Below are 15,070 nucleotides of genomic sequence, written 5' to 3'. Positions count from 1 at the left end.
TGTAACCAACTAGACTCCTTGACATATCTGCATTTAGCCAAGATACTGAGTTTGAGTTGACATTTTGGTGATAGGAACATTCCAGCTGTTGTGTTTGTGGTCTGGGTTCGCCTCATTCATACATGCTCAGTTGCTGCTACAGTCAATGAAGTATGAATATCCATGTAGCTTAATCTATGACACAACGGTTATGTCATTTACATTAAAAAAATATTTTTCTTCCTTGCCCCAAGAGTCTAAGGAGAGTAACCATTTTTCTCTCATTTATCTTTACAAAATTCTTGTGTGTTAAATCAGGCTGAAAGTGACTTATCCAAAGTGGCCGGGTTTAGACACAACACTAAAAAGTATGATTTAGAATTATGCTAAGGTTTCCTAGGTTTTTACACTTTCCATTCTCTTTTATCCTCTGGTTATAGCTGAGAGGAGGAGATTGGGAGCTTTTGCTTGTTTTTAACTAGCTACATTTTAGCACCATGTCCTAATTTAGACAAAGTGTGGCTAGCGTTAATTACAATTTATTTAAAAGAGCCGATTCAAAATGCAACTCATGAAAGTGGCTTGTTTCAATAAACAATGCTTAATATTAACCTCAATTAACTGGAATGAATTAAAACGGAAGTGAAAGCTTCTGTTCTCCAACTCAGCCATGTCAGAGAAAGAAAGGAGAGAGGAAGTTCACAATCCCAAGTCTTGTTCATATACTGTAATGCTAAACCAAGCATGGCCAAACTTGGCCCTCCAGCTGTTTTGGGACTACAACTCCCATCATCCCTAGCTAACAGGACCAGTAGTCAGGAATGATGGGAATTGTAGTCCAAGAACAGCTGGAGACCCAAGTTTGGGAAATGCTGATCTACAGGATGCCACGTTAGCTACCCTTTGGTTTAGCACAACATTTGAATGAGGTAAATGAGATCATTGCAGAAGAAGTATTCACACCTGGACCTCTTTTCTAAAGATGAAATGCTCTGCCCTGATAGTGATTTATATATATATATATATATATATATATATATATATATATATATATAAAGATGCTTACACCAGAGGCTACATGTACCTGGTGGTAAAAGTCCCACACAACTTACCGGTAAATTGTAAGAACTATTCCTGATACAGTGCCTAGGTGCCACTTTTATTTGTAATAAGGGTAATATAGCAAACAGCCCATAAAACTTTATTCCTGACAAAAAGGAGCTTCTTGTCTGGTTTATGACGCTTTTATAGAGAGGACAGTATAAAAGTGAGATAGGACAGTACTGAAAATTACAGCTTTGTGTGATATCATCACTCAAATGGATAGCTGGTTGGATGTTCTGAGAGCAGCTTCTAGGTATCTCTTATTTCCTTATTCCCCATGAGCAAACAGTCAATTATCATGGCAAGAAAAAAGCTACAGGAAAGTTCAGAGACTCCCGAAAATACTCATAAAAAGATGAATAAATGCATATAAGAAATAGGAACAAACGTGAAAGGTTGAGATGCAATTTCCTAATAAAAGTGTTAAAACATGTATCTACAAAAATATTTTTTAAAGTATATTCATGTTTGCAAATCAGTCTCAACAATGGATTCACTGTGTGTCATGAATAACAAATCCAGCTCTTGCTCTGTTGCTCAGATGCTGGTCTAGCATCTATTTCTGGATTTGCCTTATCCTAACATGAATACTAAAGCCAAGTTTAATTTTTCCTGACATTAGCAGAGCAATTTAGTGCTCAAATTTTGAAAAATACTAACCCCAAAACTTTCCACGGCAAATGCTAGGGCTGATCATACCCTCTATCTTGCAGATATTAATACACACAGCCATGAGAAGTCTGGCACCAACTGGTATCTGAAAACCACTTACTATGTTAATTTTTTGCCAATGTGAAATGACTACGGTGTTCTTGTCTGTATACACGTAGTTAATGAATACTCAAGACTGGATCCCTAACATACCCATGAACTGTAAAGCTCCAATAGGCTCTTCACAGATTTTGGGGGAACAAGGCATTTGTATTATTTATACATACACAAAATTATACATGCACGGAAGATATGGAGTGACTCATGGGTGTCTATGTGCAATACAACTATTACTGGACTTTACCACTTCAAATAACAGATGGGGGCATAATATGTTTTAATGCTCTCCTTAAAAAAACAAAACCCCAAAATATCCTGTACCTAGAAAACTAACATGTCAGGAGAAACGTTCTAGCTGCTTCCCTGATATGCTAGCTTTGTATGTGCAGTGATACTTCTTTTTTTGTAATATATAGAAGCTTTGTAATCTGCAATCCCATAAATCACCTTCCACCTTTTCCTGCTCAATGCAATAAACTTCTATGGGGCATTTCCAGCTTCAGTAACTATCACCAGGGCCCCAAACTTGGAAGATCTACACCAGGGGTAGTCAACCTTTTTATACCTACCGCCCACTAATGCATCTTTCTTGATGGTAAATTTTCCTTACTGCCCACCAGTGCTTGATGGAAGGAGGATTCTGCTTGTGCCGTAGAACCCCCTACCGCCCACCTAGAATCCTGAAACGCCCACTAGTGGGCAGTAGGGACCAGGCTGACAATCCCTGATCTACACTGTAGCTCTGGATTTGGGTACGGATATCACAACCACAGCCTAATCCTGTTAATACTTCTTTTCCCTTAGAAGATTCTTACATAGTACTTTTCTCTCTGAGGAAGAAAAGCCAGGTAGAATAGAGAAGGGGGGAAATCATCTTACTTTGGAGTGAAAAACCTTTCTGACCACTGCAAAACAGAGAATCATAAGCACAGTCTGGAATCTAGCCTCCTCCCGGCAGAAAGCCTCACGGGTTTTAAATCCCACCATGCAGTTTTTCATGCACATTCCTCCATAGGTGCTCTTCAACAGAGCTAAAATGCCACAGGGACAGTATATGCACCTGGATCGTTCAGAATTAAGCATGAGAAGACTGGGATGGGAGGAAGCTTGGAAAACAGGAGAGGTGCCAAGCACAGTGGAGAAGACATAGTAATTAAGAGCTTTTATAGGTTCATTGCTTAGACTACTTGAGTTCATTTTAGTGGTCTCCTGCACTCCAAACAACTACAAATGATTATTCATATTTCCCAAAGAAACATTGGGTGGCACCCAATTTTGCACAAGGGGGCTTCTCCCTCTTCCCTTCCCCCTGCTGCCACAGTGCCCCCTCCCTCAAAATATGCTCCAGAGGGTCCCCAAACTATTCAGAATAATTTATGGAGGCTGCATGAGAGACGTAAAGGATAGAGACTCCATTCTGCTGGAGAACAGACACCGCTGGATTTCACCAATGGTTGAGGACCACATAGTACAGGGAAGGAAATTTAAACATCCATGCAGCCACACTTGTCTGGCTATCTCTTTTATTTCCAGTTATCTATCTTGCTGCTACATCCAAAGCATTTAGAATAAGCATATTGATAATTCATTTTCTCTTAGGCCTACCTAGCTCACTTCTAAGCATGGTAAAATTGCGAGTGGGCTTTTATCTCACACGCTTCCGCCCTGCTCCCCAAAGGTGGAAATTATGCTTTATTGTGGATATTGAACCTGTAGTAGAAAGAAATTTCAGAGTCCAAGGTACAGTTACTCTTGCCTCCAGATAAATGAAGGCTCTCCTGGTTTGAGGTTCACTTCTGAGAGGAGGAGAGAAGTGTTCAGACCTGAAGCCCACTCCTGATCTCACCACACAGAGAGTTGAGGTAGGCAAGTAACAGCTAAACAGCCCCATAGTCTTCAGCAGGATTTCTGTGGTCCGGTCTCAGGAGAAGTGGTTCATCTCTTTAACAGCCCTGTGGCTACAGGTGAAAAGTCAATCTGTGGCCTTTCCCAACCCACTTTCCCCTTGATCCTGCAGCTGACCCACTCCTCCAAGAAACCCTCTGCTGCAAGGAACACTACTCTCATGGTGCCCCACAGCAAGTGAGAGGGATGGGTGGCCTACGAGACCAGGTACAGAACTGTAGCCTCTTCCATAGAGACAGGATGTTTGGGTCGGAACCTACAATGCAATTCTATACATGCCAACTCAAAGTAAGTCCTGTTGTGTTCAATGGAGCCTACTATCCAGGTTGGTGGGTAAAGGATTGCAACTGGCCACCAAAATTTCTGAGAAATTCTCATGTTCTGATTTTAGACTATTCAAATACATTGCAAATACTTTTTTTTTTGTTTTGTTCTGTATGCTTCTAAATAACTGGAAGGTACATTTCAGGCAGCAGTCATAAATAAACCCAAGTACTTAACTCCAAAGTGTACATTCTTTGTGTCTAATTATATAGGTAAACGGAAAACTGACTGCAAGCACCATTAAGGAGTCAGAGTCATCCCCCGTCCCACCCACCCCAATTATCTTGATCCTTTTAGGAAGTCCCTGAAATAGATGGCGCCCCACCAACAGGCCTTCCTCTGGTTAGGTCGCCAATAGTTCTTAAGGAAAGTGGAAGACTGGAATTGCAATAAATAGAATAGTCAAGGCTAATTGCACCAATTAAGGAATGCATTACTTGAAGCAGAAAATAGGAGGTACCTTTTTAATGCAAGGCATTGTTTTTCACACCCCAGAGGCCTACACTACTGGATTTAAGCTTATCCTATTAATTTGAAAAACTTTGCTGGAAAAGCACACCAGTGTCTTTTTCAGATGCTGAAAACGTTTCAGCTCTCTCTCTGGCACTGACAGTTGCAAACCATTCTGATAGCTTAACTATTTTATCTGAACGCAGGAAAGGAGGAGATAAGCCTTACCCGGATGAGATACAAGGGGAACAGAAATAAGAGCTTGGTGTGATTGTTGTTATATTTTCTGGGTAAGTCATCCGGTTTGCTAACACTCAGTGCCACCCACACCCTTGTCGATGTGGACTTTTAGTTTGCAGAGTACGGGCAACGTTATGCAAAACAGAGTCTCTTTATCGCCAGTTCAGACACACTTTTGCAGACAGAAACATTTGTGGGGAGAGGAAGAGAGAAGATCCGCTGCTAAAATATGCTTGTTCATATTTTCTCTGAATCAGAGAAGGCGCAAATGCAGCACACATTTTTTTGGGGGGGGAGGGGTAGCACTGTATTAATGCTATCTTCATAGACACCCCCTCCCATTTTAAACCAAATACAATCTCCCTCTCTCTCATATCTGCCCAGGTCAGATCACACCATTACAAGCAGGTTTGCTTCCTTATCCAAGCAAATCTCGAGAGGTATTTTGAGTTGTTAGCACTTACTCTGGAGATGGTCAGAGGCATATTGAAGTCCTTGCCCCCTTGCAGTCGGAACCCCCATGGTCCGGGTCCGTTGAGAGTCACGCTGTAAGACATATTATCTCTCTTTTACGCCAGGAACCCCAGAAGCTCTGTGAAACAGAGGGAGGGGGGGGGACACAGGTGGGTATTTTGGTTTTTAAAAAAGGAGATATTCTTTTCTCTCGCTCTCTCTCTTTCAATTTAAAGCAGAAAAATAAAGATCTTTTTTGTCTCTTGCCTGGTCAGTCCTGCCGAAGTGTCACCTAAGAATAGATAGGAGTTATAATGCGGATACTGATATCCCTGATGAGGGAGCCCATAAAAGGCTTGTAACCAAACACCGGCTATGCAAAACCTCTGTGACTCAGAGGTCTAATATAGTCCCCCCCTGGGAGGTTAGCAGACCTTTCTAGACTCCTCAGGTCCCCTCCTCAAACTCAAAGCCACTTTTCTAAGATAATGAAGAGGATGTCATTTTTAAGCATGTCAGCTGCTTAAAAAACAACCACATTAAAAGGAACCTCTGGCCTATATACTCACTTGTAAATAGCACCGTTCGCAAGGCTTCCCTAGCGTACAGTCCCTGACCTATGTCAAATGTGTTTCTGTGACTGTGTGTGAAAGAGAGAGCATTAAATGCACCATTGTGTGGTTCTGTTTTCATATGACTAGGGTTTCTGGAAAATGAGGAGAAGCAATAAAGGGGAAGGAAGAGGGACTGCACCCCTGTTTTAAAACATGTCGCGTTTGAAATGTTAAGGCTGCACAACCTTAGGAATTTGCCCCCTGGCTTGGGAAGACAGGCCTCAGGATATTTTGCTGCCTGAGGTGAGCAGCCAGTGGTGTCCCCTGCCCCAAACCAAGGGGTATATCGCCCCTAAGGCATTCAAGGCATTTTGTCAACTGAGGCAGAAAAATACACCAAGCCCCTATCCCTGGTAAAACAAACAAACAACCCACCATCGGCAACAAATTGAATAACTATTTCCTTCCCTTTTGTGACAGCCTCAGTCAGCTGCCTGAGGCAACTTCCTCCCTCTGAGGCTTGACCCTCCTTGAAGGCCTCATTCTCTTCAGTGTTCACGCAGAGGCTTCTTAGATGCTGGAGAAAGTGGAGCCAGCCTCCATCATGTTGCACACTGTGTGTGCATCGGGGGCCTCTTGTGTTTAGCACCCTGGCCATAGGCTCCATATTTATTGTGTTTATATCCCACATTTTCTCTAAGGAGCTCCAGGTGGCAATCGTGGTTCACCCCTTCTCATTTAATCCCCACAGCAACCCTGTAGGATAGATTGAGGCTGAGCATCAATGGCCGGCCCCAAGGTCACTCAGTGGCCATCATGGCTGAGTGGAGATTTGAACCCTGGTCTCCAACACTCTAACCACCACACCACACTTGCTTTCATCTGCACCATATATTTAAAGCACATAACTTTCCCCCAAAGAATCCTGGGAGCCATCGTTTACGCCTCACAGGGCTAAAATTCCCAGCACCCTTAAAGTTTCTTCAAACGTGCTTTAAATTTATAGTGTAGTTGTGACCTTTTTTATATACAGAAGGTTTTCTTTCTCCTGTAACACACCGGAATGAATGCATCTTGGGACAGAACAGTCCTAAAAAACCTGCCCACTACCAAACCAAATGCAACCCAGCAGCCAGGTTCCAGAGGTGCAGGGACTGGTGTAGCGCATGATGGCATGCACAAAACATCCCAATGTCACGTCAGGACCTCAGGGGAGCCAGGAATGTGGCTCCAATGGCCTGAAGCTCCTGCTGCTGCTGCTGTTGCTGCTGCCGCCGCTACCTGCCGGGGGCTGCTTCCTCCCTCCTTCCCCTCCATGGCAGGAGGAGGAGTTGGCTATTGAAGCTGCTCCATGCTTGGCCCTGATTTTTTGGAACATTGGGGGGCCAAAAGGGATGGGCCCCCAGGAGTTGGCGCCCCTGCCAGGTACAATGGCCTACCAAGGCTTTGATAAACCTCCTGGTTTTACTGCAAAAACGAGGGTTGTCTAGCAAGCACCTGTCAGACAGGAATGTCCAACAGCTCTCTGTGTGTGCACCCCAAATAACAAGATAAATTGGGGTGGTGTGCAGCAGATTTCCATGTCCCTAAGTTTAATCACACCATGTCGAGGCAGATCAGGGAGTCCCCAACCTTCTGAGTAGCTCCATTGCTGGTTCCCCCTCCCCCCAAAAAATACACTACCTTCCCCTGTATTTTTCCGTTTTGAGTGGGGAAACACCCAAATCTTGGAGGAGAGGGGTTGGAGAGGGAAGGGGTGGAAAGCGGGGAGAGACTTTTTTCATTCTGATGGGCAGGTCTAGATTTTAATCACAGTGAATTATTTCACCAGGGCACTCAGTGATGTGGGAGAAGGATGTTGAAGCAAATAAAGTGTTGTTTTCAAATGGGTTGTCATTGGCCTTCGATTTTTGGCTGTGAGAGCAGAGCTTAAGGAGTGGCGTTAGACTTCTTTCCCAATCATTCTTTTCCTTAACATTTTTTTTAAAAATCAGCAATCTTTTTCTTCTAGTTAGAACTTTATAGCCTCACCATCTAAATCAGCCAACTCACCTCTGGCTGCCTAAATTCAGCTAAGATGGCCAAGGATCAGGTCATGACCTCACATCTCTTAAAAGCTCTATTCACGTCATTTGGCTGCATACAAAAATAATTAACCTTATCTGTCTAGTTTCTCCTTTCTCCCTTTTTTCTACTTGCCAAGGAACCTGTGTGTTTCACCTAAGGATGGGGGCAGACTTGAGTAACAGCAGTTCTTTTGTATTTTCCGTGTTTCACCTTCCCAGCAAGTCTTGGCAAATCAGATACTCTTCCATTTAAATAATAATGATAATCATCATCATCATCATCATCATCATCATCATCATCATCATCCAGACTTAGGAAGAGTTCTGTAGAACTTAGAAAGCTTACACAAACTTTGTGAAATTTGGGTTGGGCTAATAGAGGTATTGCCTAAAATAGATTTGGTATTTTTCTTATGGGACAAACAACACAGCTATCATCCCTCTTAAAAAAATAAAAAATAAACAAATCTGCAGAGTATTTTTGCAAACCTGTCACACAAGACTACGAAACAGTTCTCTGTAACTCCCTACAGCCTTGATGTAACAGGGCCTCATTACACAGAACAATTCCCAATAGATCACTCTGAGCAGCTGCAAAAAAAGTTAAGACTTCTTTCCTGCCATCCCCTGCTCTTTAGATCCTTGTCTATCCTGGCTTATTAGAGCTAGATGGAGTGGCTTGGCTGATTGCTAGTAAAAAACAAGAAGACTTGGCATCACAGGGTGTTACCCTTTGCCCTTAAAGAGGCAGTTGTGTATCCACTTCTTTAGAAGCCTACTCTAGACGCAATGGTGCATAATAGGTAAAAGGTTAAGAACCCCTGGACGGTTAAATCCAGTCAAAGGCAATTATGGGGTTGCGGCGCTCATCTCGCTTTCTGGCCGAGGGAGCTGGCATTTGTTCACAGACAGTTTTCTGGGTCATGTGGCCAGCATGAATAAACCGCTTCTGGCACAACGGAACACCGTGACGGAAACCAGAGTGCACGGAAACACCATTTACCTTCCCGCCTCAGCAGTACCTATTTATCTACTTGCACTGGCGTGCTTTTGAACTGCTAGGTTGGCAGGAGCTGGGACAGGGCAACGGGAGCTCACTCTGTTGCGGGGATTTGAACCACCACCCTTCCGATCGGCAAGCCCAAGAGGCTCAGTGGTGCATAATAACTATAAACCAATTGCCAAGCCAATTGCCAACACTCCTTTCTTGACAAAGCTGGTGGAGAGATGATGGTTGTGGAGCAACTGTAGGTATTCCTGGATGAGAATGTTTAATTGGATCCACTACAATCTGGGTTTATAGCTGGTTTTGGAACTGAATCCACCTTGCTCTCCCTGAGAGTTGATCTTTATTGTGAGAGAGATGACCTAGTTACTTATCCTTGATCTCTCAGCAACTTTCAATATCATTGATCCCATGATAGGCATCCTCCTAGGTCAAGTCTGTGGGATGGGTATCGGAAGCACTGTCTTATGGTCATTCCATTCATATCTTCAGGCCGTGTGCAGAGAGTATCACTGGAGAGTACTCATTGCAAATTTTAGATCAAGGTTTCATCAGTATACTGATGATACACATCTCTATTAACATATGAACCAGGAGAGGTTGTGAAAGCTTTGGATTATTGGCTGAATGCAGTGGTGGATGGGGACTCAGCTACATTAGTAAAAAAGCAATGATTCAACTGCACTATAAACATGCAACACCAGATGGCGCTAGAGAGCAGAAAATTTTTAAACACAGTTTTCCATAGGGGATTTCTTCCTTTTGTTATAACGATATAATTTCTGACTTATTTATAGTGGTTTTTCCCCTGTGTGTAGACCACCCTGTGTTTGAATCCTGGGAAGATAGAGGCTCTATGGGTGGGTAGTTCTCATGTCCGAGATATATGCAGGTTACTTGTTCAGCATGGGGTCGCACTCCCTCTGAAGGAGCAAGTGTGTCGCTATAGACCCAAGTGTCCTTTGTTATTTTGAGTACCTTTTGCCAGCTCCGTCTGGCTCACCAACTATGGCTGTTCCTGGAGCTAACAATAGCATGACCACTGCAGTCCATTAACTGGTAACCTTGAGACTAGATTACTGCAACGCTCTCTATGTGGGGCTGCAGTTTAGGTCCAGGTTATGTTAGTGACTGCCTGAACACTTGTATCCCAGCTGGATTACTGAGATCTGCAGGTGTGTAGCTGGTTATCCCCTGAGTTGGTGAAGCTCATCTGGTAATAAGAAACAGAACATTTAGTTTTATTGGTACAGTCCTATGGAATGCTCTGCCAACAGAGATTTAGCAGGCACTTTCTGCTTTAAGCTTTAAAACTTTTCTAGGCTGCCAAGTGTATACCGGCAGCGACCATTTTAGGCACATCCAATTGACACGCAATCACTGATGTATGGGTCCTTTCGGACCCGGAAGAGGGCGCAATGGGGATAGGGCATAATGGGGAAGGGGCTGCTTATGCATGCTTTGCTGATGTGAGCAGGGGCTTGGGAACAGAACCCTCGTGTAAAAAGTTCACCGCCTGTACTGGCAATTAAGAAAATATCCTGCTATAATAGTTGATCTCTAATTTCAAATTTTATATTGTTTTTTGCTGCATGGTTTTATGCATTATTGCTGTGAACCACTCTAATTTCCTTATGACTAGCCATATCAAAATATTTTAAATAATTCAAAACAGTGCCATTGAGCAAGTCCTAAAATGGATTCTGAACCGTAGTTGATGAAATGCATCTCATGTGGTCCACCATTGTTTTAACTGTTGTCCTTTCAACACCATCGGATTCCCAATGAACTCAAAAGCTAATTATTTACTAGAGGTAATTCATTATTGAGCAACAATTTCTTCTTCTTCTTCATGTTGTCTTCTGTGCATTTTAGCTAAAATAATTTTAGCTATAATCTTTGCAGGTGAAGGAGGAATCTGTCAGGGATTGTTTTAGTTTTGCTTTGCTTATGGTGCTCTGTGAAGAGCTAGGCATGCTCTCGATGCTATGTAAGGGAACAGGAATATTGCAGATGTTTGGACTGAGAGTCTTGCCCAAGGCCACTGTTGGGCGAGTTTGCATCAGAGATGCAAGTAGCCTTCTAAAAGTATGTAGGTACCTGGAAGCTCACACTGTCCCACAAGGTGGAGTTCTAGTTCTTCGACGATGACCCTATCTCCACAGACTTCAGTTTCACATTTCCCTTAAACAAAGGAACAGTCGCTCTCCCTTCAAATAGCAAGGACACTGAGCCAGAAAAAGAAGGTCAAAGGCTTTGGAAGCAGTATTTGTTGAAATCATTTCAGGGAACAGGATGAGATTCTCTCTCAAAGATAGATACCAAAATGACCAAAGTTCACAAAGCCTCAGTGAATTCTGCCCTTTAGTTGATTGCTAAAAACAGTCCTATGAAGGGAGGTGTTGCTAGAATGCGAACAGCAGCACCGTCCCAATTATATGCCTGGCATGCGAGGGAAGGAACGAACACCTCAAGGTAGTGGCTCAGAATAGGAACACCATCATGCTTCGACAACTAATGTCAAATCCGTTGCCATGCTGGAAACAATTCATAATGAAACAGGATAGGGAGTTGTCGTACCTCTGCTCACGTTAGTCATCGCTCTCCTGGACGTTTTACAGCTGAATTATAAGACATAGTACTAGTATGAATAGATTATTAGCAGAAATGGTGGTGGCAGGGTAAGAGAGATTATTATTGTTGTTGTTGTTATTATTAATAATAATAATAATAATAATAATAATAATAATAATAATAATAATTTAATCTTTATACCTGCAGGTCTCAGGGCGGTTACAACACAAAATCACAATATAAAAACACAAAAGACATAATAAAAACAAAAACAACCCAATAACACCTCCCCAACCCACATTTTTAAAGGGCATTGGATGTCAATTCACCAAAGGCCTGGTTAAAGAGGAACGTTTTTGCCTGGCGCCTAAAGGTGTATAATGAAGGTGCCAGGCGAACTTCGCTGGGGAGAGCATTCCACAGACAGGGAACCATTGCAGAGAAGGCCCGTTCTCGTGATGCCACCCTCTGGACCTCTCGTGGAGAAGGCACACAAAGAAGGGCCTCAGAAGATGATCTCAGGGTCTGGGTAGGTTCATATGAACAGAGGCGGTCCTTGAGGTGTTGCAGTCCTGAGCCGTTGATAACTTCATTACAAAGTTTGGAGGAGATAAAGTGCACGATTTGGTTTCGGGAGCAAAATTTGTCTTCCTAACAATTTCAGCTTTCGCTTTCTTTTTTTGAAAGCTCACAGAGACCTAAGGCCACCTTAGGCCAGCTGATTCTGGATGTCATGCAAAGGCAAAAACTTGTTAAGACACCGAGTTCATTATTGTTGTATTTTTACTGCTGGGGAGGGAGAGAGGCACTTGTGAGGTGTTCTACCTCAGGTGTCACAATAGCTTTACCAGCCTGGGATACTTAACGCTGTGTGTCTCTGTGGTGCGTGTCATTTGCTGTTCCACACCAGGCAGCAAAATGTCCCCAGCTGGTCCTGCTCTTCCAGTTGTAGGACTTCCAGAAACCAGAAGTGTTTCTGATTGAGATTCACAGTGACAAGGCGTCAAGTGCCCTACTTAGCTCTTTGTTCTGCAGCAAGAATGGTGTGGCAGGGAGCAAATGCCACAGCCACCCCTCACATCACTTTCTGTAGCTGCTAACAGCTTTGGGCTTGATACGCCTTGACTGGCTGCCTTATGAAAAGCCAGCTACAGGTTACAAAGACCACACATCCCAGGTTTCCTAGCAGGAGAGGAACGATCTCTTTCATCATGGCAACGCCTCCTGTCACCATGCTTTCCCTCTTGGTCAGTGTTAACTTTGGCTCTGCTGCCCACGCAACAGGGGGCATTGTTGTCCCAGCAGATGTCATCGTGCATCACATGTCCTGGTAATTTGTGAGGGTGTCCCATCATCAGCCTGGATCACGGTGCCGTCATTAAACAACACACAGTCTCCATTTTAAGGTGTGTCCCCTACTGCCAGCGCTGCTGACTATTAAGTTTTTGTTTTCAAGCGTGTGACGGGTTTCAGGGTTTGGTAGGCAATCTTTAAAATGTCACTATAATTTGAAGAGAGCACATCTGGGAAAGCATCTCTGAAACAACACCTCATATGTGTATTAAATGCACAGCTTCCCAGAGCAACTTGCTGAATGTAGATACCTTCTTGACCAACTCATTCCTCCATCAGCAGCCCCTACGCCATATCGCGAGGCTCCCACACCCAATCCCCTTCAGTGGCAGAATGTTTTTATAAAGAGGTGCACAGGACTGCAGAGGGAAGGAGGAGATGGAAAATCTCCATCCCACAAATGTAAGCTTTATTCTATTCATGGAAGGAAAGTTAGGATCCAAAGCATTACCTTTAAAACAAACAAACCATCACTGTACAGCTCCTAAGTTCATACAGCCCTCATCCACAGAAGCTACACCCTGACCTGCTCAAAATTTAATGCTCATTGGTAAACTCTGTACTTTTTTCTAGAAAAAGAGGCGCCAGAACTCACCATGACCTCCCTTGTTCTCTTTTAATGGCAATGGCACCTACCTGAGAGGTGCCAGAACTGAGTTCTGGTGCATTCTGGCTGCATAAACTATGTTGGAAGTCGACTGATTTCATTACTTTTCTTCCTAATATTAGGTGCTTCATTTTGAAAGATATGACAGATTTATGGGAACATAAGAGAAATGGAAAGTTGTACACACTGTCTGGTTACACAGATTTCTCTTTTCTTATATTTTGAAATGGAAACAAGAATTCTGTTTCGGGAGGTTTACTGCTTAGCTTCCTTCTGAAGCCATGATCTTTTATAGGGGCAGTAACACTAGATCTGCCACAGATACTCCGGGTCACAAATATAAGCTATTTACTTCAAATGCAAAATAATCAAAAGGACCAGATGCAGTTAGGAGAACAAGGATACCCTAATCCTTTAATGCCGTTTGACAGATACAAATAGGACATCACTAGTGAGCTTTGTCATAAGATCAAAAGCTTTTGCCAGGTGTTTTAAAAAAGCAAGGCCTTTTCAGCCAAGAACCCATCCATAAAATTTTAAATGCAGCTTGACAATGGCGACGGCTTTGGGTCCTTAAATAATACTGACATTGTCCCATTAGATCACTGCCTGGCAGGAAGTCATAGCAGTGCGTCAGTTTACACTGGATTTCAAATGGGAGCTAGCAGTGATACAAGAAATGATTCGGAGTCCAATCCCGCAGTTGTTAGAAGAAGGGGAACTGCAAGATGATGAAACTGAAATGATGAAATTTCCTTTGACCCGAGTGAAAGGTGGATGGGCATCGAGCTAAACAACTTGTACCAGCAGCTTCTGATCTCCTCTTGCTCTTTGGCAGCACGTAGACATGTTAGCACTTACAATGATACAAAGAGGAAGAAATGCAATCGCCCAGTCCAGGCATATAGCCAGTTTAGAGTGTGTGCACAGAGGGAGGGAGGAAAGGAAGGAAGGAGAGGTTTCTCCAAAGGTACATTGGGGCAGCAGCATTAGTAAAGGCAAAACGAGGGAAAGCAAAATAGGAGTCAAAGAAGCTTCATTTAAATTTCCCAAGTACCTTTTAACGTTTTAGAAAGTGAACCTGGAACCCTAAGAGCTAAGTGCCCAGTCATCTCAACACTTTTGGCCAAAGCATCGGAGAGTCACAGGTTATTTCTTCCCGGCAGACCTGGCTACTGTGCAATTAAGGGTGAAACGAGGCAAGGAGAGATGACCTTTGCTCCCCATTAGATGCCCTAGATGCTTCAGGCCTGACTACACTGCAGGGGCAGTAAACGTGTCACCTGTAGGGTCACGTAAGGTTCTTTAAAAAATAGTAAAGGAGAGTGGGCGGGAGTCAACTTTGAATGCTGGGAGGCGAATGGTAATAGCTCAGAGGGAGAGCATCGGCTTTGCAAGCAATCCCTGGCTTCCCCAGGTAGGACTGGTGAGAGGGGGGCAGAAATCCCCTGCCCCAAACCCTGGAGGCTGCTTCTGGTCATCATTGACAATCCTGAGCTAGATGGCGCAATGGTCCGACTCAGTATAAGGCAGATCCTATGAATTAGGGACTACAGCATGTAGGGAGGTGAGATGTAACCCTTGCCCCCCCAACCTTCAATCATGATCAGAACTTCTCCCCCCCCCCCCATACCCTCCTATTGGAGCAGAAAAGCCCAGAGCTGGGTGATGTAGTAATATATCG

At 43.5% G+C, this 15,070-nt stretch overlaps 1 protein-coding gene across 50 annotated transcripts in view; it reads right to left on the bottom strand.

Annotated features, from left to right (window-relative positions):
* Window positions 1-15,070, bottom strand: part of LDB3 (LIM domain binding 3) — a 144,834-nt gene that overhangs the window by 124,747 nt on the left and 5,017 nt on the right. For 18 of the 50 annotated variants that reach the window (XM_083614672.1, XM_083614665.1, XM_083614668.1 and 15 more), the window contains exon 2: window positions 5,238-5,365. In XM_083614672.1, coding sequence (XP_083470798.1) covers window positions 5,238-5,330 — 93 coding nt within the window. In that variant the 5' untranslated portion in view covers window positions 5,331-5,365. The other 32 variants (XR_014548297.1, XM_083614683.1, XM_083614694.1 and 29 more) reach the window with 4 other exon arrangements.

The sequence above is a fragment of the Podarcis filfolensis genome (assembly GCF_964270895.1).
Source record: "Podarcis filfolensis genome assembly, chromosome: 5".
In the NCBI taxonomy this organism is placed as follows: domain Eukaryota; kingdom Metazoa; phylum Chordata; class Lepidosauria; order Squamata; family Lacertidae; genus Podarcis; species Podarcis filfolensis.
The sequence above is the reverse complement of the archived record's forward strand: the minus strand, read 5'-3'. Positions and strand labels throughout refer to the sequence as shown.